At 27.5% G+C, this 24647-nt stretch overlaps 1 protein-coding gene and 1 long non-coding RNA gene across 5 annotated transcripts in view; both read right to left on the reverse strand.

The window, feature by feature from the left end:
* Positions 1–7710: 7710 nt before the first annotated feature.
* On the reverse strand, positions 7711–11179 carry LOC139091004 (uncharacterized). The gene is made up of 3 exons (XR_011544473.1): positions 10894–11179; positions 9895–10030; positions 7711–9640 (listed from the first exon to the last, which is right to left on the reverse strand). It is a non-coding gene; the product is annotated as an uncharacterized lncRNA (long non-coding RNA).
* Positions 11180–14837: 3658 nt separating this feature from the next.
* Positions 14838–24647, reverse strand: part of LOC139090512 (heterogeneous nuclear ribonucleoprotein L-like) — a 155396-nt gene continuing 145586 nt past the window's right edge. For 3 of the 4 annotated variants that reach the window (XM_070640257.1, XM_070640247.1, XM_070640234.1), the window contains 5 exons: positions 19164–19514; positions 18507–18645; positions 17577–17727; positions 17309–17513; positions 14838–15030 (listed from right to left, as the gene is read on the reverse strand). In XM_070640257.1, the coding sequence (XP_070496358.1) occupies positions 14918–15030; positions 17309–17513; positions 17577–17727; positions 18507–18645; positions 19164–19514 (959 nt within the window). In that variant the 3' untranslated portion in view covers positions 14838–14917. The remainder of the gene's footprint in view (positions 15031–17308; positions 17514–17576; positions 17728–18506; positions 18646–19163; positions 19515–24647) is intronic. The other variant, XM_070640241.1, reaches the window with a different exon arrangement.

Raw genomic sequence — 24647 nt, forward strand, 5'->3', positions numbered from 1 at the left:
GATTTTTATTTAAATTTAAAATTTGCACGAAAAAAATTGAATTTTTTTGTTAATTTAAAGCACGTTTTTTATTTGTAAAGAAAATTGAAAATTAATTCAAAAAAAATTATGACAAAATTGACATTTTTACAATTTTTTTTGTGAGCTTGTACAAGAAACTTTGATTGAACAGCTTTTTTGGAGTCAAGATGATATTTATTTACATAATGCGCGTATTATCTGAAAATAAATTTTATCAGTGTCAACTCATTATGATTAAATTTTTTTAGAAATTTTTAAAAAATTTTTTTTTTTTTTTTAATTTTTTTAAATTTTTCAAATTTTTTTAAATTTTTATTTTTATTTTTTTTTAAATTATATTAAAACCTTGTGTATCTTGTGAATTTTATCTGTAATTTAAAAATTCTGAAAAAAAGTCGTTATTTTTAAAAACTAAAATTCTGAAAAGAAAATGTTAAAAATTATGTGAAAATTGTGAAAAAAGTTTCTTTTTGGAATTAAAAATGCAAAGTTTTTTTTTGGTTTTTCTTGTTCTGAAACTACAATTTTTTGTGTATTTATAATGATATATTTTCAATATGTATATATATATATATATATATATATATATTATTTCTATATTAAATTAATTAATTTTTTTTTGACATTATTTTTGTATTTCTTTCTGATGATGATGTTAGAGTATAATAATGTATAATTAACATATTCCTACATGTGGCATCTACTCGAGTATTAATTTCATGACATTCGGATTAAATTTCATCGATTGAATTAAATTGACAAAAATTGAACAAATTTGATCAAATTTTAAACATAAAAAATTTAAAAAATTTAAAAAATTTAAAAAAAAATAAAAAAATTTAAAAAATTTAAAAAAATTTAAAAAAAATTTAAAAAAAAATTTAAAAAAAATTTAAAAAAAAAAAAAAATTGAAATTTCAAAAAATAAAAATTTTAAATAAAATAAATTTTTTAAAAAATAGAAAATTTAAAATTAAAAAAAAATTCAAAAAATTTTGTAAATGTTTATAAAAATTAGAAAAATTAAAAAAATTATAATATTTTCAAATTTTATTAAATTTTTTGACAAAATTCACTCAAAAAGTGTTAAAAATTTCGAAAATTATTTTTTAATTTCACAAATTTATCCTCTTTAATTTTAATTCAACCGATGAAATTTTGACAAATTTTTTCAATTTTCCAACATTTTTTTTATGTGTCACTAAAAGTATTTATTGATCTAATTATTAATAAACTAGTTTTTTTAATACTTTTTTTTCATATTTTTTAAATAATTTTCAATTCATTAAGTAATATTTTTATGTATTTATGTAAAATATGTGTGGAATATTGTGTCAATTTTTAAAAATTTTAATCTTTTTTTTTCTTGTTTTTTTATGTAATTTGTTTTATTTTTTAAAAATGAATTTTGAGATGATTAAAATTTAAGAAAAAATCAAATTTGATTAAATTTTAATTTTAATTTTTTTTTTAAATTTCAATTTTAAATTTTTTTAATTTAAACTGAAAATTTGAAATTGAAATTTTAAATAACTTTTAAAATTTAAAATTAAAATTTCAATTTTTAAATTTAAAATTAAAATTTTAATTTTTAAATTTAATTAAAATTTTTTTTTAAATTTTATTTAAATTTTAATCAAATTTGAATTTTAATTTAAAATATTTTAAAATCACCTCATTTATGTGTATTGTTATTTGATATTTTTTAATTAATTAATTTATTTGTCTTTAGATTCATAGCTCCATGAGTTTTTATTTGAAATTGGATAGATATGGATATAAAAATAATATTAAAAAATAGGGAAAAAAATTAGAAAATTTTAATATGTATTTTTGGATATGTAAATAATTTTTCATATTTTTTTGTTTTTCACTTATTTGCTTAATTGTTTCTTTTTGATATAAATTGTTTTTTGGGAATGGATGCAAATGTGTTGTTATATTCTTGGTATTTGTGAACATTTTTAGGGAATTGTGAACAATTTTTAATGAGTTAAATAAATTAAAAATATTAAAAAAAAATTAAAATAAATTTTTAGAAATTTAAATAAATTTAGAAAAAAATTCAAAAAACTCAAATAATTATTAAAAATTTAAAAAAAAAAAAAAAAAAAATTAAAAAAAATTTTTAAAATTAAAAACTTTTTTTTAAAAATTATCAAATAAATTTTTAAAATCTCAAATATATTTTTAAAAATTCAAATAGTTAAATGTTTAAAACAAATTTAAATAACTTAAAAAATAAATAATAAAAAAATTTATTTTTAAAAATTGAAATTAATTTTAAAAATTGAACAAAACTTCCCTAATTCAATTAATTGTGTTTATGTAAATTCAAAATTAATTAACTCAACTCATGGATTTTCAGTTTTTTTTTTCACTCAACAACACAAAAAACTGATATTTTTTTTCAATTTTTCATTACTTTATTTTCTAAAACTTTTCTTTTTTTGTTTCCATAATTTTAATATTTAATGCAGACTAGCGCCATTTCATTTCGAAAGGATTCGACATTGATTTCGAAGGATTCGAAATTATATGCGAAAATTCAAAAAATATTTTACCGTTGATATAAATGTAAACCACGAAAAATATTTTTTGAAAATTATTAATTCTTTTCATGAAATTCCATGATATTAAGACTCAAATGATCACTGATATCATTGCTCATTTGAAAGAAAACAGTTACATGCATCAGAATTTGGATAAATATTGAATTTTTGTTTGTAACGTATTATTTGAATTTAAAAAATTTCAACGGTCTTTATTTTTTAAAACATAGTTTTTATCTTTTTTCATTCAAATAATAACGGCCATATATTTGAAATGGCGATAGTCTGATTTAATGTTTTTTTAAATTGTATAATTTTTTCAATATTTTTTATACTTGCTTCCATTTATAATTGACAAATAGTTTCATAAAATTTTCATCTTTCTGATTTTCTGTCTTTTTTTAATTTAAATTTAAATTAATGTCTTTTTTTATTGAAATTTAAATAAATTTAACTAAATTTTTATTAAATTTTAAATTGTTAAAAATTCAAAATTTTACCAATTTTTTTTATTTTATTTCATATTTCTGGTTGTATTGAAAGATCTATTTAGGAACAAAGTTAGATGAAGTAAGGAACCGTCCACATATTACGTAACTTGATGGTTTGAGTCTGACTTGAGTCACACAAGGGTAAAAGTGGTAAGGGCGCACAAGGGAAAATAATGCGCATATGTGAAGAGCGCACTATGGAAAAAGTGCGCATATGGGAAGAGCGCACTATGGAAAAGAGTGCGCATATGTGGGGATTAAGAGGTAGGAGTCGACTTCAAGCTTTATTTATGGGTTACGTAATTGACGAACGGCTCCAAAAGTTATTTTTTAGTAAAACTTAATTTAAATAAAAATTTCAATAAAGTTAAAAATTGTTCTAATTTTGGAATTATTTGAATGAAATTAATTTTAATTAAATTTTTTTATAAAAGTTAAACAATTTTAAAAAATTTAAAAATAATTTAATAAAAAAACTTAAATTCTTCACTATTATCTACAAATATGCATTTAAATTTCAGAATATTTTCTAATTTTTCTACATTTTTTTTTAATTAGTGATTTTGCATCATAAATGCTTAAAGATCGCTGGGGTTTAAATTATTATATTATAATTATTATAATTATTATTATTTATTTGTGTACTACAAGTTAATGTTATTGGATCTGTTGTATTTTTTGGTCGAATCTAAAAATTGTGATGAAATTTATTTTTGTTTTTCTACTTTTTTGTGCTAAACTTTTAACTTTTTGGCACAAAATTATTTATTTTATTTTTTAATTTATTTTTAATTCGTTTATGAAAAACAAAAACATGTGCTTAATTTGTTTTATAAAAAGTTTTCTGAATTTTGCATATAAAAAATAAATTTTAAAGCATTTTTTTTGCAGTTTTCGTTTTTTTTTTATTTTTGGAATGGAAAAAAAAATTTATTTTAAATGTTTTTTTAAAAAAAGCTAATTTTAAAAATAATTGAAAAATGGTAAAATGTTGAGGAATATTTTTAAAAAAAAATTGATTAAAATTGAAAAAGTTTTAAATAAGATTGTCAAAAATGATTGCATTTTGTAGAAAATTGATTTAATTAATAAATGTTAAATAAAATTTTTTAAATTATTTGTTTAAAAAATTTAAATAATTTTGGTTATTTTAGGCCAAATGAAACTTAAATTAAATTTTTTAAATTAATTGAAATTTTGTTGAAATTCAATTTAAATTAAAAATTGATTTTTTTAAGATTTTTAAAATATATATTTTTTTAATTTACTGAAATCAAATCTAAAAATGAATTTAAATAAAATTTTAAATTTTAAATTTTTTTAAAAAATTTAAAAAAATTAAATTTTAAAATATTTTTAAAAATTTCATTTTTCAAATTTTTAAATATAATTAAAAACAAAATTTTATTTAAATTTTTTAAAATTTAATTTAATTTTTTATTAAAAATTCAATTTACTTAAATTTGAAAAATTAAAAAATTATTTAAAAATTTCAAAAGTTAAAAAAAAACTATTTTTCGATCTGCAATTTGAATTTAAAAAAAGCGCAAAAATCTCGTTGATAATTTCTTAAAATTTACAACATGAATTTTACTTCCATTGTTTTTTCCATTAATTGACATACAATAAATATATATATTTATATTTATAATTTTTAGGCTTATTTTTTAATTTTTATTTCCCTAAATCCACATTTGCTTAACTTTTTATTGTTGCTGAAAATTTATTAAGCTATTGAATTTTTTTAATGCTTTTTTTATTTATTTATATATTTATAAATATATTTTAAAATATTTTTCATTCACATTTTTTTCGCATCGCAAAAACTTTTTTCGTCATTTTTAAATAAAATAAATTTTTTTTTCTGCTTTTTTTTTGTCAATTTTGCGATGCAAAAAATTTTGTGATAAAAAAATTACAAAATTGATCCCAATGCTTTTACTAAACATCATTAGCATGCACCATGAGGTACTTTATTTCTATGATGCATGATTTTTTTTTCACTTTTTTCTTATTTTTTTAAACTTTTTTGTTTTTTGTTTATTTTTACCACTTTTTATTCTCTTGAATTGTTTGAGGCTGCTTCATGAATTACTATTGACCTTTTTTTCTTCTTTTAGTAGAACTCGAAGATGACTAATTTGGTAATTTTCTTCCATTTTTGTCAACTTGAATGCAAGTAAACTTGAATGCAAGTGAACTTGAAGTCAAGTCAACTTGCACTCAATTCAACTTGTAATAAAACCAAATTGAGCTGATGTCAATTTAAATTCAAGCCAACTTGAACTCAAGCCAACTTGAACTCAAGACAACTTGAACTCAAGTCAACTTGAATCAAAGTCAATTTAAATTCAAGTCAACTTGAACTCAAGTCAATATCAGCAATTAAAAAACATGCAAATTGAACTCAATTAAACTTGAAATAATCAGCTAAATTTGGATTAAAGTCAACTTGAACTCAAGTCAACTTGCACTCAAGTCAGCTTGAACTCAAGTCAACTTGCACTCAAGTCATTTAAATTTAAATATTTCAATTTGAGTCAATTCAAGTCAACTTCAAGTTCCATTTTCATTGTCAAAATTAATTTATTTCGGCTTGATGTGAAAATTTGGAGAAAATTCTTGCAATTTTTACTGATCTTCAACTTCCAAACCTTCAAAAACCAAAAAAGGCTCGCTCATTAATTAATTTAATTAAAATCATAAAATCACAGCAATTATAAAGCATGAAGCAAGTTGCGTCCAGATGTTAAATAAACCTAGAAGATTTCTCGTGTATTTTAAGTGTGTTTGTGTTGTAAATGTTGTCATGTTGACTTGATTATGTTGTCTGTATTTAAGTGCTCAACTGAAAAAAGGTACAAAAAAATAAGTTTCGTTGGAAATTTGACGAAAAAGTTGGAAATTGTGGACCGAAATTTGATCAAAAATTGACCAAAATTTGAGCAAAAATTGAGCAAAATTTGAGCAAAATTTGAGCAAAAATTGAGCAAAATTTGAGCAAAAATTGAGCAAAATTTGACCAAAAATTGAGCAAAATTTGACCAAAAATTGAGCAAAATTTGAGCAAAAATTGAGCAAAAATTGAGCAAAATTTGACCAAAAATTGAGCAAAAATTGACCAAAAATTGAGCAAAATTTGAGCAAAAATTGAGCAAAATTTGAGCAAAAATTGAGCAAAATTTGATCAAAAATTTACCAAAAATTGACCAAAATTGACCAATTCATCTCCACATCCACAGCTATATCCAACTTATGTGCATTAAAAATGATAATCTGAAATAAAAAGTTGTGACTTTATGTCCCAAATTCCTTAAGACTCCCGGCCAGTTCCGTTTCCAGTATCGGTGTCCATCCTTCATCTCCGATACTGACAAACGTGACCAACTCGACTGCCACAAAGCCAAACAGCATAAAATCTCAATTCTGATGCTGTATAGCCTTCATGCCGCAGTCAGCCATGGCAAAATAATCAAAAAAAATTGTAAATTGTTGTGTTTTTTTTCAGTTTTTCACGGGTTTTCACATTCTTTATTGATTTTTTTAACGGTTTTTTTATTTTTAAATATATAAATGAAATTACAATAATAACAAAAAAAAATTAAGAATTAAAAAATAATGAATAAATCATTTTTATAAAATTCAATAATAATAGAACAATAATAATAAAATAATTATGAAATTTTTGTGTAGGGATCGTTCATTTATTACGTAACTCTATTAGGGGTGGGTGGGGAGTGTGATTTTCATCCGGTGGGGATAAAAGGGGTCAAAAACTACGTAATAACTGAACGACCACCCCTGGATTAACAAATTTTATTGAAATTTGATTTCATTCATTCAAAATGACTAAGCTGATTGCCACAGGCTATAGTCACCCTGACACAGGGCAACAGTCAGGTTACCCTGGAGCAAAAATCACTTTGCCTTGAGGCTAAAGCTACAGCCATGATGGCAAAACGGTTACAGTCACTCTAGCTTCTTAGTGCTGAATTTTCAGACTATTTTATACACCTTGTGCCATTCTGATTTTGATATCAAATTTCAATACATTCATTCCATTTTGATGCAAAATTTGGCGGTCTTTTTTGGAATAATTGATAGAACTTCATTAAAGAGTCGTTTAATTCTGATATTTTTGGCTGAACATGGATTTGTCAAACAGCATAATTAAATTGATCATCCACAAGAATCCGATTCATGGCTACTATGACTCTGACATTGTGTCAAATCCAGAGTCACGTCAGCCTAATGCCGGATTCTTGTGATTGATCAACTGAATTGGTATATTTCAGCTCATTTATCAATTCCTTCATAAACTTTCCCAAATTTTACATCAAATTTTCAAAATGTTTACAATAAATAATGAACAACAATGATAAATGAAATTAATGAACAAATATATATAATTTTTTTTTTAAATAAATGACTAAAATTTTCACTTTTTTTTTTCACTATAATTTGTGTGATAAATGAAAATGATTTAGGGTTTGCCAAAATTAGATGCGCACATGTGCGCAGTTGATCTGCGCCAATTGATGCGCAGAAGAATTGCGCATCTGAATGCGAATCAAGCAATTGCATTTTGATTTGCATAGGTGCATTGATGCGCAGCAGGTCTGCACATCTATAACAATATAAACTGCAGGCCTGCGCATTTGGACAAACCCCAAAAATAATCAGAAAAATAGAAAAAAAATTCTAACTAAATCAAACAAAGCTTCATTTTTTAATTTTTTTAAACAAAAAAAAATTTAATTAAATTAACTATAAAAAAAATCAAATAAAATTCTCTCTATGTCTTCAATATGTGTGTGTATATGTGGGTGAGAATTTGTTATATAATATATCATATAAATCTAAAAAAAGTTCGGACATCTATCCATCTAGTACTCAAAATTTCTTACATTTGACTTACACATCTACTAAAAAAAAAAATATTTGAAAATGATAACAAAATTTCACTTTTTTTTTGTTGTCTTTTTGTCTTCATTTTAAACTGATTTGTTGCGATTTCTTAAACTTAAAAATTTGTTAATTAATCTTTTCATGTTCCCGAGTGGACACAAGATTGTGTTTGACTGGATCTGGATGTATGTGGAGTTCTAGGGATGATTAATTGCATCATTATGACATCGTATTTAGTTGAACTAGTGTGGACTGAGTTGTACTATGCTGTACTAAGCTGTACTAAGCTATACTAAGCTGTACTTAGTTCTAATTAAGCTTTTGGTCTAATTTTGTTCTTAGTTAGACTTGGGTGTAATTTGATCTTAATCGTATTTGTACTGATTTATTCGGAATCGTTCGTACATAGTTCGATTTAGGTCGGAATTGATCGGAATCGATCGGAATCGATTGTTTTTAGTCGGAATTATTCGTACCTATTCGTAATCGTTCGTTCCTTTTCGGATTCGATCGGCCTTAGTCGTAATCGATTAAACTAAACCTAAATTCTTCAATTTTACTTGGAGTAGTTAGTACATAGTCGGAATTGATTGGAATAGATAGAATCTAACCGGAATCAATCGGATTTAATCGAAAATAATTGTCGGACATAATGAGAACCAATCGGACTTGATCGGACTTGATCGGAATGGTTCGGACTTATTCAGAATCGATCGTATATAATCGGGTTTGTTCGGACTCCATCAGAACCGATCAAATTTAGTCGGGCCTATTCGAAATCATTCGGACTAAGCCGAAATTCCTCGAAGTTAATTAGAGTCCTTCGTAATTAGTCGGAATTACGGAATTACTTAATCGGGATCGATCGGATTTAATTGGATTCGATCGGATTTGATCGGATTTATTCGTACCCAATAGGAATGAGTCGGGCTTAGTCAGAATTCATCGTAACTAATCGAAAATGATTGGACTTAGACGGACAGACATAATCGGAATCAATCGGACTATGTCGGACCTGATCGTACTTAATCGGAATTGATCGTATTTGGTCAGAATTTGTCGGATTTGCTCGGATTCAATCGTACTTTGTCGGAACCGATCGGAATCAGCAGAAATTGGTTAAACTTAAACGGAATCAATCTAATCGAGTCGAAATTGACCATTTTTAGTCAGAATCGATCAAACTTAGTCAGGATTGGTCAGACTTCGTCAGAATTAAGTCAATAGCCATATTCAGTCAAATCTATCCTGTAGTACCACCTAGTCGTCCTAAAATGGGATTATGGTTCATAGGACCGACCAAAATATCTGCCAAAATTTCGACAGAATTTTAAACTTCGGCCGAAATTTCGGTCAGTCCTATGAACCAAAAATCCCTAAAATGCTATCATGATGCCATTTATCATCGCTTAAAACCAGACATACATCAAGTCAGTCATCCATCAATCTATGCATCCATCCAGGGATTTGCTGTGTGTTAGTGAATGTGATGATTTACTTCTGTCAATTTTATGAATTTTTTTTTGCATTTAAATTAGTTTTTTTTTTAATTTTTCCAGATTTTGTTCTGTTGAGTGTTGCTGAATTTTATTTATTTATTTTAATTCTGTTGTTGATGTTGTTGTGTGTTATGTTAGTGTTCATCATATCCACAGCCCAGTAATAAATCTATAAATATAATTTATTATTAATTATTTTATTTTTATTTTATTTTGTAAATAGAATTTTAAATTTAATTAAAAATTTAAATTTATTTGGATTGACTTAAATTTGTTGATTTAATTATTCTTAGGTTAAATTGACTAAATTTTATATATTAAAATATATTTTATAAAAAATTCAAAATAATTAAATAAAAACTTAACATTCATTTAAAAAACAAATGAATTTTAACCGTTAAAAATTAAACTTTTTTAACTTACTTTTTTTAAAAATTTTTTTTAGTCAAAAATTTTTAAATATTTTTTAATTATTTTTTATATATTTTGTGTGTGGTAGTAGATTTTTTTTTTGGATGTTTTCGTGTAGCATTGTGTTAGTTATAAATTTTAATGTCATCTGTTAAGGAGAAAGAGAGAGAGAGAGATAGAGAGAGAATCAGGTTAGTTTTTTTTTTTTTTGTGTAAATTTAATGAGTATTTTAATGGATTTTTTTGAGATTTATTTCAATTTATTTCAATTTAATTAAATTTGATCATTTATATGTGACGTATATTAACTGTCAAGGTTGAGAAATTTAGCAGTAGTACCTCCATACTGAATCGGAACTGATCGAAACCGTTCGGATTTAATCGGAACCGATCGGAACTTAATCGGAACCGATCGGAACTTAATCGGAACAGATCGGAACTTAATCGGAACCGATCGGAACTTAATCGGAACCGATCGGAACTTAATCGAAATCAATTGGACCAAATCGGAACAGTTCGGACTTTGTCGGACTTGATCGGTCTTAATCGGAATCAGTCAAAATTGGTTGATCTTAATCGGAACCATTCGGACTTAATCGGAACCGATCGGACTTAATCGGAAACGATCAGAACTAATCGGAACTTAATCGGAACCGATCGGAACTTAATCGGAACCGATCGAACTTAATCGGAATCAGTAGGAATTGGTCAAATTTAATCGGAACCGATCGGACTTAATCGGAATCAGTAGGAATTGGTCAAACTTAATCGGAACCGTTCGGAATTTGGCGAATAGTCAATGCCTTGTTCCTTGTATATTAAGGTTGCGTAGGTTCAAGAGAAGGCGTAGAGTAGGTACCGACCGTCAGATGTGCGTCACATATAAATGATCAACAGTGTAATATTAAATCAATTGTCTTAAGTGTCTTAAATGAACAATTTTGAGGTTAAATGTTAAAAATGTCCTCAAAAATGTTAAAATAATGTTAAAAAATTGTTGTGTAGCCTTACAGATATGTGTCAGCAGTGGAAGGTATAGTCCATATATGTGTTTGGTATCATTTCATTTTTGTTTTGCATCCTGCCGATGTTGAGTTTTATTTTGTGTTAATTTCGTTAATTTTTTTAACATTTTTTTTTTTTTGGAAATCGTCACAGTTTCATGAACCACAACATGTTGTGTGCTTGAGTAAATTTACTGGAATATTTTTACTTTTTTTTTCTTTTTTACTTCCTTGATTTAAACTTAATTTCTATTAAAAAAATCGAACTAATTTTTTTATATCGAAAATTATCATTTTTTTGAGTTTTTTTTTTGCTATTTTTTCGTTATTCTTAAATTTGAATTATTGCACAATTTTTCTTGTTTTTTTTTTCATTCTTAATTTACAGTTTTTTACTAAAAAATTTTTATTTTTTTTTTGGATTTTAAAAAAGCAAATTTTAAAAATTAATTTTTTTTGTGCTAAATTTTTTGAAATTATCTCAAATTTTTTTCGTTAATTTTTAATTTTTTTTTTTTTGGTTTAAAATGAACAGAAATTTAAGTTTTAATGATGGAAATTTGAATTTTTTTTAATTTTCAAAACTAATTTTGAAAAATTGTCAAAATTTTTTTTTAAAATTTACAAAATTATTTTTGAAAAATTGTCAAAATTTGAATTAAAATTGACCAAAAAATTGTCAAAATTTAACTCAAAATTGAATCAATTTTCACCAAAATTTTGACATCAAAATTCAAAAAAAATTCATAAAAAATCAAAATTTAAATGGAATTTTTTAATTTATTTTCCACAAAAACCATTCCAAAATCACCAAAGCTATCAAAAAATTTAATTAAATTTTCTTTGATTTTTGCTAAAAAATTCGTTGAATTTTAAATTATTTTTCTTCATTTTCATTTCAAAAATGAAAAAAAGCATTTTTGGACCTCATAATTTGATATTTTTTAATTACTTTTTAAGTTTTTTATGCATGGATTTTTATGAGAAATGTTGTGAAATGGGGTGGGATTGATGGAGTATTGGGAATATTTTGGGGGTTTAATTGGAGCTGATAAATCACTTTTTCATCTATTTTAATCATTTTTGAACCATTTAAGTTAATTAAATTGATCAGGACTACGACCATTGATTGGTATCAATTCATGATATCATTTTGAAGCTTTTGATACTTATTTTGTTATAAATGACCCATCCATTCTGATGGTGAAATCAACAAACGACCTCAAATTCTAATCAATTGTGATTAAAGTCAAGTTTACTTGAGTCAAGTTGCCTTGATCAAGACTTGAACAGATTTGAATATTGTTTAAAGTCAAGTTACCGTGAAGACTAAAATGTTTGAATCAAATCAAATCAAATTGAGTCGAGTCAAATTATATTTTAAGTCAAGTCAACTTGAGTAAACTCGAATGCTTGTTTGAAGCCAAGTCAACTTGAGTAGACTCTAATTTTTGTGAGAAATCCAATCAGCTTTAGATTTTTCGGATTTTGCATGATGTCAAGTCAATTTGAGTAAATTTAAAGTCAAGTCAACTTGAGTAAATGCGAAGTCAAGTCATCTTGAGTAAATAAAAGTCGAATCAACTTTAGAATATTTGGATTTTTCATGAATTTAAGTCAACTTGAATGATTTTGAATCTTGTTAGTAGTCAAGTCAACTTGAATGTCTCCTTATCAAGTAAAATCTCAACTCTTTATAGACATTTTAAGCCAAATTAGTCATGAATTAGCATCTATTGATCATCATAGTACAAGCCGTAACCCCCATCAATCACCCCATAACCCCAAAAACCCCTCAAATTTCCCATTTCACAATTCAATTAGAGAGCGATAATTTTCAATCTTTGATTTATTCTTTGTCTTCGTTGGGCGTTTTTTTTTACTTTAAATTTTCTACAAAAATCTTTTTTTTTTATTATTTTTTAAACTTTTTTTAAATTTGAAGAAAATTTCTATAAATTTAAATTTCTTTATTTTTTTTTTGTGTCTAAAATGATAATTATTTCTACCATGTTTAAATTTCTGTCATTTCTTCCTTGTTGCGTCCTAAAAACTGAGATATGTAAATGTTTACTACAAAAAGTTTTTTTTTAATTTTTTTTAATATGAATTTCTACATTAATGATATTTTTTTAAGTACTTTTTTGACTTCCGCGTGTCCACCTGGAAGTTTTTTTTTTCTTTTTTATTTTATTTGACTTCCGTGTGTCCACCTGGAAGTTTCTTTTAATTATTTTACGGCCATTGGAGAATTTTTTTATTTTTAATTTTTATGTCAAAAATTGTTAAAATTTTAACGGTTTTTTTTTGACATAAATCCTCGATTTTTACCTTCATACGTTGCTAATTTTTGCATATTTTTTTTATTTTTTACTTAATTTCTCAAAATATTGTCTAAATTTTACTTTTTTCATGTTTTTTGTGTATAATTTTTTGAAATAAGTTTTGTAATTTTTTTAATACTTTTTTAATCTCGACTTCGTATCAGTAATTTCTATGATTTCTATTTATTTTAACTAGTCCGATAGCTGCAGAGTTTTTAATTTTCTTTTTTTTGTGGATTTGGTTTTTGACTTTTTTAACTTTAAAAAATTTTAAAAAATTTAAAAAAAAATTTTTAAAAAATTTTGAAAATATTAAAAAAAATTTAAATAAATTTTAATTATTTTAAAAATTCAAAAAAATTAAAAATTCAAAAAATTTTAAAAATTTAATTTTTCAAAATTTAAATTTTCAAATAAATTAATTTTTGAAATTTAATGTTTAGTTAACTAAAAAAAATTGAAAAATTCTGGAGAACTTTAAAAGTTTAAGGAAAATTTAAAAAATTTAATTTAAAAATTTTAAATTTTAATTTTAAAAATTTTAAATTTCAATTTTAAAAATTTTAATTTTCAAAACAATTTTAAAATTTATAATTTTTTTTCATTCGAAATTTCAATTTTTAAATTTTAAATTTAAAAAAAATTTAATAAAAATCAAAACTGTTAAAAAAGTAAAATTAAAATCCACAAAAAAAACTTTTTAACATTTTTTTATTTCCTCACATTCTCAAGGACATGCTCAAAAAAAATCTTAGGTATGAAGCCATTTTGATTTAATATAATCTAATTCCTTTTTACATTCTATATGGAAACTATCCTAAGCCATTTAAAAATTATCATGAGTCCGCAAAATAACGCACATTTTTAAATCTATATAAAATCACACAAATTTTTTATTTTTCTGCATCCTACGTAGCATAAACTTTAAGTCCACAATTAATTGTGGATTAATTTTTAAAAATTTTTGAACAAAATTTTGGATTTTTTTTTTTGAAGTTTGACTTGAAATTTTTTCAAATTTTTGAATGAAAAATTAAAAAATTTCAAATTTAAATTTAAATTTTAAAAATTTCAAATTTAAATTTAAATTTTAAAAATTTCAAATTTAAATTTAAATTTTAAATTTCAATTCAAAATTTAATTTTAAATTTCAATTTTAAATTTTAATTTCAAATTTCAATTTTAAGTTTTAACTTCAAATTTCAATTTTAAATTTAAATTTTCTTTCAAAAAAGTGAAAAAATTCAAATTTTAACCTCAAAAACTAATTGAAAAAAAACAATTAAAAAATTCAACAAAAGGAAACATTTTGGACCGTCAAATTTGACTTGAATTTAAAAAAAAAGTGAAATTTGTCAAGAAATTTTTGACCAAAATTGACGTCCATTGCATTGAAAGCTTGGCTTTAATTGGAAAAAATTCTATCAACTATTCGCAAAATAATTTCAAAAAAATTTTGAAAAAAATTAAAAATGTCTTCTACTAATTTTCTTTGTCTTGTTTGACTTAACTAAGTAAATTTTAAAAATTGAACGTTTTTTTTTACTTATTTTGAGGAACAAAAAAATTTACAATTTACGATTCTTAAAAATTAAGTTTTTTTTTCTTTTTTTTTTGTCATCACGAATATTTTTTTTTGTTAATTTCTACATTTTTTTATAGAATTTTAAATTATTTTAATCCTTTTTTTGTGGTTTTTTAACTTTTTTACACCGAATCTGGTTTATCGCCGTTCATTTTTTCATTTTCGTTGTTGTAATTAACATTCAAGTTCTTGGATGATGAGAAGCAAAGTTTCATGATGAATGGAAATTTGGTTCCTGAAATTAAATTGAAAAAAGTGAAATTTTTATTAATTTTTTTTTTAATTTTTTATTTTTTAAAAAATTTATTTTGACTTTTTTTTGAAGTTTTGAAGAATTTTTTATGATTTTTTTTTATTTTTAAAATTTTTCAAATTTTTTTTAAATTTATTAAATTTTTTTAAATTTTTTAAATTGAAGTTTTTAAATTTTTTAAATTTTTTTAAATTTTTCAACTTTTTCAACTTTTTTAACTTTTTCAACTTTTTCAACTTTTTCAACTTTTTAAACTTTTTCAACTTTTTCAACTTTTTCAACTTTTTCAACTTATTCAACTTTTTCAACTTTTTCAACTTTTTCAACTTTTTCAACTTTTTCAACTTTTTCAACTTTTTCAACTTTTTCAACTTTTTCAACTTTTTCAACTTTTTCAACTTTTCCAACTACTTCGACTTTTTCAAATTTTTCACCTTTTTCAAATTTTTCACCTTTTTCAAATTTTTCACCTTTTCACCCTTTTCAACTTTTTCAACTTTTTCGACTTTTTCGACTTTTTCAACTTTTTCAACTTTTTCAACTTTTTCAACTTTTTCAACTTTTTCAACTTTTTCAACTTTTTCAACTTTTTCAACTTTTTTAACTTTTTCAACTTTTTCAACTTTTTCAACTTTTTCAACTTTTTCAACTTTTTCAACTTTTTCAACTTTTTCAACTTATTCAACTTTTTCAACTTTTTCAACTTTTTCAACTTTTTCAACTTTTTCAACTTTTTCAACTTTTTCAACTTTTTCAACTTTTTCAACTTTTTCAACATTTTCAACTTTTTCAACTTTTTCAACTTTTTCAACTTTTTCAACTTTTTCAACTTTTTCAACTTTTTCAACTTTTTAAACTTTTTCAACTTTTTCAACTTTTTCAACTTTTTCGACTTTTTCGACTTTTTCAACTTTTTCAACTTTTTCAACTTTTTCAACTTTTTCAACTTTTTCAACTTTTTCAACTTTTTCAACTTTTTCAACTTTTTCAACTTTTTCAACTTTTTCAACTTTTTCAACTTTTTCAACTTTTTCAACTTTTTCAACTTTTTCAACTTTTTCAACTTTTTCAACTTTTTCAACTTTTTCAACTTTTTCAACTTTTTCAACTTTTTCAACTTTTTCAACTTTTTCAACTTTTTCAACTTTTTCAACTTTTTCAATTTTTTCAACTTTTTCAACTTTTTCAACTTTTTCAACTTTTTCAACTTTTTCAACTTTTTCAACTTTTTCAACTTTTTCAAATTTTTCAACTTTTTCAACTTTTTCAACTTTTTCAAATTTTTCAACTTTTTCAACTTTTTCAACTTTTTCAACTTTTTCAACTTTTTCAACTTTTTCAACTTTTTCAACTTTTTCAACTTTTTCAACTTTTTCAACTTTTTCAACTTTTTCAACTTTTTCAACTTTTTCAAATTTTTCAACTTTTTCAACTTTTTCAACTTTTTAAACTTTTTCAACTTTTTCAACTTTTTCAACTTTTTCAACTTTTTCGACTTTTCTCGAGTTTTTCAACTTTTTCGAGTTTTTCAACTTTTTCAACTTTTTCAACTTTTTAACTTTTTCAACTTTTTCAACTTTTTCAACTTTTTCAACTTTTTCAACTTTTTCAACTTTTTCAACTTTTTCAACTTTTTCAAATTTTTCAACTTTTTCAAATTTTTCAACTTTTTCAACTTTTTCAACTTTTTCAACTTTTCAACTTTTTCAACTTTTTCAACTTTTTCAACTTTTTCAACTTTTTCAACTTTTTCAACTTTTTCAACTTTTTCAACTTTTTCAACTTTTTCAACTTTTTCAAATTTTTCAACTTTTTCAACTTTTTCAACTTTTTCAACTTTTTCAACTTTTTCAACTTTTTCAACTTTTTCAACTTTTTCAACATCAACATTCATTTTTACCATTTTTCAACTCCACCATTTTCACCATTTCAACTTCACCATTTTCACCAAACTTCAACTCCAAAATTTTCACCATTTTAAAATTTTCAACATTTTCAACTTTTTTAACTTTTTCAACTTTTTCAACATCAATTAATTTTCACCATTTTTCAACTCCACCATTTTTAACTTCACCATTTTCAACTTCTACATTTTCATTTCCACCATTTTCACCATTTTCTTCAAAACATCAAAAAAAGTCAAATTTTCAATTAAAAATAAGAATAAAAAAAATAGAAATGAAAACATTTGAAATTTCTTGAATTTTAAAAACGAAATGACATTCAAAAAAAATTTCAAAAACTTTCAATTTCCACTCACCTTTACTTTCTATGGCCGTATGATTGCATTTCATTATAGCAAGTACAGCTTGAGCAATGGATGGAAATTCAATAAGTCCCGATGATGAACGTTCAGTTTTAAGTGGAAACATTCGTACAGCCGATGGCGGTACGTCCTTTTTTGCAAATATATCAACCAATTGATCTTCGGATAGACTTGGTGGAGTGTTGAAGAAATGAAGAATCTGAAAAGAAATTCACCATTTTTTTTGAGGTTATGTTCGGCTATTCTAAAGTCAGAGTCATACCTTGCTTGGTGGCTGAATTCGATTCTTGCAGGCTTGTGCGAGTGATAGGAAGCGATTATTCTTTGAGCCGGTGTACTCTTTGAAGCTGGGACTGTTGTCTGGAAGACTGTACGGGTTCGTTACCTCTGATAAGAAGCTTTGCTTTGAGAAACTGAAAAAATTGGTGAAATTTTGGATTAAAATAGATATTTAGGCTTATTTATGGCCTCAAATTGCCCAAATTGTCCAAACTGCCCTAATTGCCCAAACTGCCCAAACTGCCCAAACTGCTCAAATGGCTCAAATTGCCCAAACTTCTCAAACTGCCCAAATTGCCCAAACTGCCCTAATTGCCCAAATTGCCCAAATTGCCCTAACTGCTCTAAATGCTCTGACTGCCAAAATTGTCAAAACTGTCCAAACTGCCCAAACTGTCCAAACTGCCCAAACTGCTTAAATTGCCCAAACTGCCCAAACTGGCCAAACTGCTCAAACTGTCCAAACTGCCCAAACTGTCCAAACTGCCCAAACTGCCCAAACTGCTCAAATTGCCCAAACTGCTTAAATTGCCCAAACTGCCCAAACTGGCCAAACTGCTCAAACTGTCCAAACTGCTCAAACTGTCCAAACTGCCCAAACTGGCCAAACTGGCCAAACTGCTCAAACTGTTCCAACTGCTCAAACTGCCCAAACTGCTTAAACTGCCCAAACTGCCTAAATTGTCCAAAACTGCCCAAACTGTCCAAACTGCACAAATTGCCAAACTGTTTAATCTGCGCAAACTGCCCTGAAACACCCTCAATTACCACAAATCAGCTAAGCAATCCGTTCCCATGTCAGTCTCAACCCTGCCTATGACCCTTGGATACACCTTAGACCATATTTTGAGTCCCCCTTTAACCACCTGATTCCTATTAAGTGTCCAATTAACCCTAGAAAAATTATACTTACGCAATCTGTAATTTTCCATTGTTTCCGACTGGAATGTTGTTAAGGTGCTGTACACATCGTTCAACAGCTACTGGTTCGCCCATTTGAACCATTGCTGTTCCTTCTTTTGTCTTTAAGAATTTAATTCTGGCTACGTTTCCTGTGGGAATAGATAAAATTTGAAGTTAGATATGGAAAATAAGGTGAGGATTTGGTGTGAGGTTGGCCGATTGTTGCATGACGGTTGACTTTAAGTCCACTATTGGACCCACCCTGTGGTCTTCTGATGGACCCAGATGTTAGAGTCACGATTGTAGATTAATTATCGGTAATTTCCCCAAATGCGCCTTAGCCATGAGAAGTAAGAAAGTCACCCAACTCATACTCTTCATCTACATCACTTAATACACCTTATAACCCGATAACATCCATCAATAAATCACTACTAAGCAGGTGTAAAGCTGTAATTCATACTCTAACTATCATGGCACAGTCCCAAGTCATATCCAATCTATGATCTCAACATCCTGTCTAATTTTAGACTGACTCACAACATTAACGGTCATTTAAAATTCAAATTTAGTCATCTTTACCGACGATGTCTAGCTATTCACCACGAAACTCACCACAATCTACTTTATCGACTCTTATTCACCTCACTATGCAGCCACAACTTACCATACAAACAGACGAGATTAAAGAGCTTATCGGTATTTGATGTCATAGCATCAAGTCCATAAACCATCATAACGGCCGCCTGCTGTTGTCCTTGTGTTGCAAATTGTGTTGTTGTATTACGATTTGCTGTTAATGGCGGTTCCTTCATTAAACTTTGTGGTGGTGTTGGTGATTGCTTCCATGGTTCGGCACCAGCTGATACAACTGATGTAAGTGTTGGTGATGTTATTGTTGGTGTTAATGGTGTACCTGGGGTTGGAATTGATGGTACAACTGTGCCATTTGTTTGTGAATAATCTTGGGTCGGAACGTATGTGTAGCCGGGTGCGGCATTGCCAAGGAGTGGTGGTTCTGGAAGTAAAGAGAATTGAGAAATTTTGAGGTTAGAAATTTTGAAATTTTTGAGGTTAGAATTTTCAATTTTTCAATTTTTAGGTTAGAAATTTAAATTTTTGAGGTTAGAATTTTGATAATTTTCAAATTTTTAAGGTTAGAATTTGCAATTTTTGAGGTTAGAATTACCATTTTTTGAGATTAGATTTTCAATTTTTGAGGTTATAAATTGTATTTTTGAGGTTAAAAATTTTGAATTTTGAGGTTAGAATTTTCAAATTTTGAGGTTAGAAATTTCACTTTTTGAGGTTAGAATTTCAAACCAATTCCATATTCCTTCTCCTTCCCATTCCGTCCATCATACATTTCAAACAACTCAAAATCGACAAAACAATTCAGCACAAAAAGCAGCAAAAGTTCAACAAGTTTTTCATACTCAAAAACCTCAAAAAAAGCAATTTTTTTGACAGCCAATTATTGAATTAGAAACAAACATAAGACAAGCAATGACAGCCAGCAGATCCAATAATGATATGAGTATTGTTTGATGTTTCAATGCTGAAATGTGGCCTGAAAAGCTGCTCATTTTGACTCATGTGTGTACTTGTTGAGTTTTGTGGTGAGAATTTGAGGTGAATTTGAGGATTTTTTAGGAGGATTTGATGAGGAATTTGAGGTGGATTTGGTGATGTTGAGCTATGTGGTGAGAATTTAGGTGAATTTGAACAATTTTTGGATAGAATTGTGGGGAATTTGAGGTGAGTTTGGTGGTGTTGAATTTTGTGGTGAGAATGAAGGTGAATTTAAGCCTTTTTATGTGAATTTTTTGGTTTGATTTGAGGGGAATTGGAAGGACTTTTGAGGGGTTTGGGCTCTTTTGACCCCCAAATAACCCCCAACTCCACCCAATTCCTCATCTTCCATCAGCACATCTCATCTCAAATTCCCATAATTTCAATTCCATATTCATCCACTTGTTCCCTTGCTCATTAACAGCACGTCCCAACTCACACACTTCATTTCCCTCATTTTCTCATTCGTACTTCCATCATTTCTTATTTCAACTACGGAATGCTGTTCATTGAAATGAAAATTTATGAGTGCAGCTTACATTTGATTAATGGATTAAGTATTCGGACGTACTCAAATTGTGGGGATGGTGCGGGAGTGATGTGACGCTTGATGGGGTCATCACTGTCCCTTCCAGACCCTCTCTGTCCCCCTCAGTCCCTCTCAGTCCCTCCAGCTTGTCCCCAATTTTCATCATCACCTAACTTCCGTACAGTCCCCACCTCAAACTCACACTCAAATGTCCAAAAACAAAGAATTTCCTTTATTTTCACTAATTTCCAGGCTAATTTCCATCGACACGATTATGAGGTAAATAAGGTAATTAACGTACAGCAGAGCTGTTATGTTTTGTTTGCTTAGATTTAGTGTAATGACTGGATGTATTAAGTATGAGAAATTGAGTTATTAAATGTAATTCATTTTTTGTGGAGGTAATTGAGAGAAAGTGAGAGAGAAAGAGGGAGAGATGGGGGGGATTGTGGTGTAATTTTGGATGGGGGGATTAGAAGAGGAATGACAGGCAATGAGTGGCAATGTGAGGAATGGCTGATTAATTGGTAATTTTGTGATTTGTTGGAATTTTGACTAAAATGACAAAGATGTGGCCAGGAATCGTTTAATTGGGATGGAGCTATCTCTATGCCTACACCTGGTGCACTCCTAATCTACACCTGACCCTACCCAATGCCTACCCCAAGACACACCTAACCTAAACCTAACATAGAACTAATCCACCTTTGAATCACACCTGACCTAGACCTGACCTAGACCTGACCTAGACCTGACCTAGACCTGACCTAGACCTGACCTAGACCTGACCTAGACCTGACCTAGACCTGACCTAGACCTGACCTAGACCTGACCTAGACCTGACCTAGACCTGACCTAGATCTAGTTTACTCCTAGTTTACTCTAGCTTACCCAATGCTTACCCTATGCTTACCCTAAGTCGCATCTCAAGGTTACTCTAAGGTATACTAAATGCTTACCCCAAGCTGGACCTCAGAGTTACCTCAAGGCACACTTCAAGGCTCTGGCAAGTGTAGGAGTAGAGTTAGGTGTGTATCTAGACACTAACCCTCTGGATACAGCATTACGATAGCTTTATTGTTAATTTATACCAGAATCAAGCTTAAAATCGATCAAAATCAGGTCTAGTTCTAGATTGTAGTCCCAAATACCCCAAAAAATACCAAAATCAAGCCACAAAAGCCACAAATAAGCCACAACAAATCCACCTAAAAATCATGATTTATTTCCCTCAAAAAACCTTCACATTTTTCCTCAAAAATACCCCAAAAATGTCCTTGTTCCTTGCACGATTCCAATGCGTCACTTGCTGATATTTATGTCCCCATACCTTCCGTTCACATTTGTTCCTCAATTCCTTTATTACCCCCAAAAAAATGAATAAATTTAACATTAATTTTTGGGTAAAGAATTTTAAATGCAAATGAGTCAGTCACTGACATAGAAAAAGTGAGTTTGGAATGTTGGATCAATAAAATGAGTGAAAAAGTTTGAGGAACTGCTGATTAATATTTATTAAATTCCTTATTTTTTATGACCTTAAATTATAGCTTTTTATGGATATAAAAAAATTTATTCCAATTAACAGTAAAAGATTAAATGGCTTTTGAGAGGGAATGATTGGGCCCGAGCAGGACATGTGTGATTGGTAGGGCAATGAGGGAACTGCTCCTGGAAAGCACATGGGGTAGAAATGACTGAAGAGTCGGAACCAGATCAGTATGACACTGAATCCTGACCAGATTTGATGAAATCTGGCTTCAAGCTAGAGTCAAATAGGCTTAATGCTTGATTTTGGATCAATTATCCGTCCCTGACCCTCCTTACCCCTCCTTACTCCCACACTGTTCAACCTCATGCGTTCCCAAAACCCCTCACATCCATCTACATCTAAACGAAGCATTTGTCACTTGACTGATGGCAATTTCTCAATTCCGACAGAAACAAAACGACACGACACAAAAAAACATTCTATTAAGTGCATGCTGCACATCATCATTCACTATTATTGCACAACATCGCGCAAATAAATAAATGAACAGAAAATGTGAAATTTTTTCAAAAAAACAGCAAAAAAAAAGTCCGTCAGCTAATTAATTTCTTCCCTCACTTGACATGCATCGTGGCATCAATTTTATGTTTTTGTTTTTTGTTCACTTATTCTTTCAATTGCCATTAGATGATGCAGACTAGCTTCTTATTTTCTTTTTTGTTGTTGCTGTTGTGCTAATGCATGTAGTTTGAAATATTTTAATTGACAGTCGTTTTGTTTGCGTCTATTTTGGGATTCATTAGTTGTTGTTGTTGGGATGAATTCCTTTTGTTCTGTTGATGTTGGATGTGTGGCTGAGACAGGGTTTGAGGTTCAGAGAATTGTAGAAAAATTCAAAAGATGCAAACTTTTTGCTTTAAAAGATGCAAAAATTTCGCTTAAAAAAAGTTTGCTTAAAAAAATTTGAAAGTTTTGCTTCAAAGGATGCAAAAATTTCTGCTTCAGAAGATGCAAAAATTCTTGCCTCAAAAGATGCAAAATATTTGTCTCAAAAGATGCAAAAAGTTTACTTCAAAAGATGCAAAAAGTTGGCTTCAAAAGATGCAAAAAGTTTGCTTGAAAAGATGCAAAATGCTTGATTCAAAAGATGCAAAATGTTTGTTTCCAAAGATGCAAAAAAGTTTGCTTCAAAAGATGCAAAAAATTTAGCTTCAAAAGATGCAAAAAAGTTTGCTTCAAAAGATGCAAAAATTTTGCTCTAAAAGATGCAAAAAGTTTACTTCAAAAGATGCGGAAAAGTTTGCTTCAAAAGATGGTGAATTTTGTAATTTTTTAGTTCCAAATTCTCCCAAACTCTCCCAAAACTCAACCTTTAGCACATCACGTGCTTCTTATTGACTCAACATTGCCCATAAAAAGTCAATAAGCATGTTTATGTTGTTAATACAGATCCATCCATTCATGCATTCACACCTCATGTTTTTAATAATGTTTGACATGATTAACATTATGAGTTGCTGAGTCCCATGAAGACCAAAAAAAAGTAGATATTGGATATTAACTTCTGCGGTGAGGCATGAAACATGTTTACAGATGTGATTGTCATTGTATTCCTGTAATGTAATTGTCTTCTTATTGGCACATATACGTGAAAGCATATAAGCATGCATAGACAATTGTGTGTGGAGTAAAAGAAGTGATGAATAACGGACTTAATGAATGCTTTCCGTCAATTGATTGATTTCCCGTTGTGTTTAATGTGAATGTGCTGCTCGTGAATATAAAAGTATTGTTAATGACGTAACGCAATTACAATGGCAATATTGGATGGATGGATGGCATGAACAGGCATAATTGTGAGAATTTATTGGTTCTTGTAGGTCACTTTTTGGATGGGTTTTGTGGATTTTTTTGCATCTTTTGATGCGAATTTTTTGCATCTTTTGAAGCGAAAATTTTGCATCTTTTAAAGCAAGAATTTTTACATTTTTGAAGCTGAAATTTTTGCATCTTTTGGAGCCAAATTTTTGCATCTTTTGAAGCCAAATTTTTGCATCTTTTGATGCGATATTTTTGCATCTTTAAAAGCAAACTTTTTGCATCTTTTGTAGCAAACTTTTTTTGCATCTTTTGAAGCAAACATTTTTTGATATTCAACAATATTAGACCAGCATGTTGTACTGGTTAATGGATAATTGTCACAATGAGGAACTTCCAGTTAGCAACAACACCAAAATTCCCCCAAAAAATTCAATTCCTCCCCAAAAGGTTTAACTGTCGAATGCTATCAAGATCGCAATGGGTGGCAAATGCTGTACAATAACTATCGATTAAATTAACACTCATGAATGTTCAATTCATGTCCAATCGATAAGAGGAAATGTCGAATTAAGCATTAAGCTGGTCCACAAGTTGCTAACTGTGCAGATTTTTGATGCGAGTTACTGCTTGGTTTGGGAAATCAGTTAAATTCATACTGAGATTGTCACGGCAGTGATTGATATTGACGAATTGTCATCTGTGTAATTTGAGTATTTTTTACAGTTGCTTAATTAATT

The sequence above is a fragment of the Chironomus tepperi genome, unplaced genomic scaffold (genome assembly GCF_022539635.2).
Source record: "Chironomus tepperi strain 1889 unplaced genomic scaffold, CSIRO-AGI_Ctep_v1 contig_13, whole genome shotgun sequence".
Taxonomy (NCBI): Eukaryota; Metazoa; Arthropoda; class Insecta; order Diptera; family Chironomidae; genus Chironomus; species Chironomus tepperi.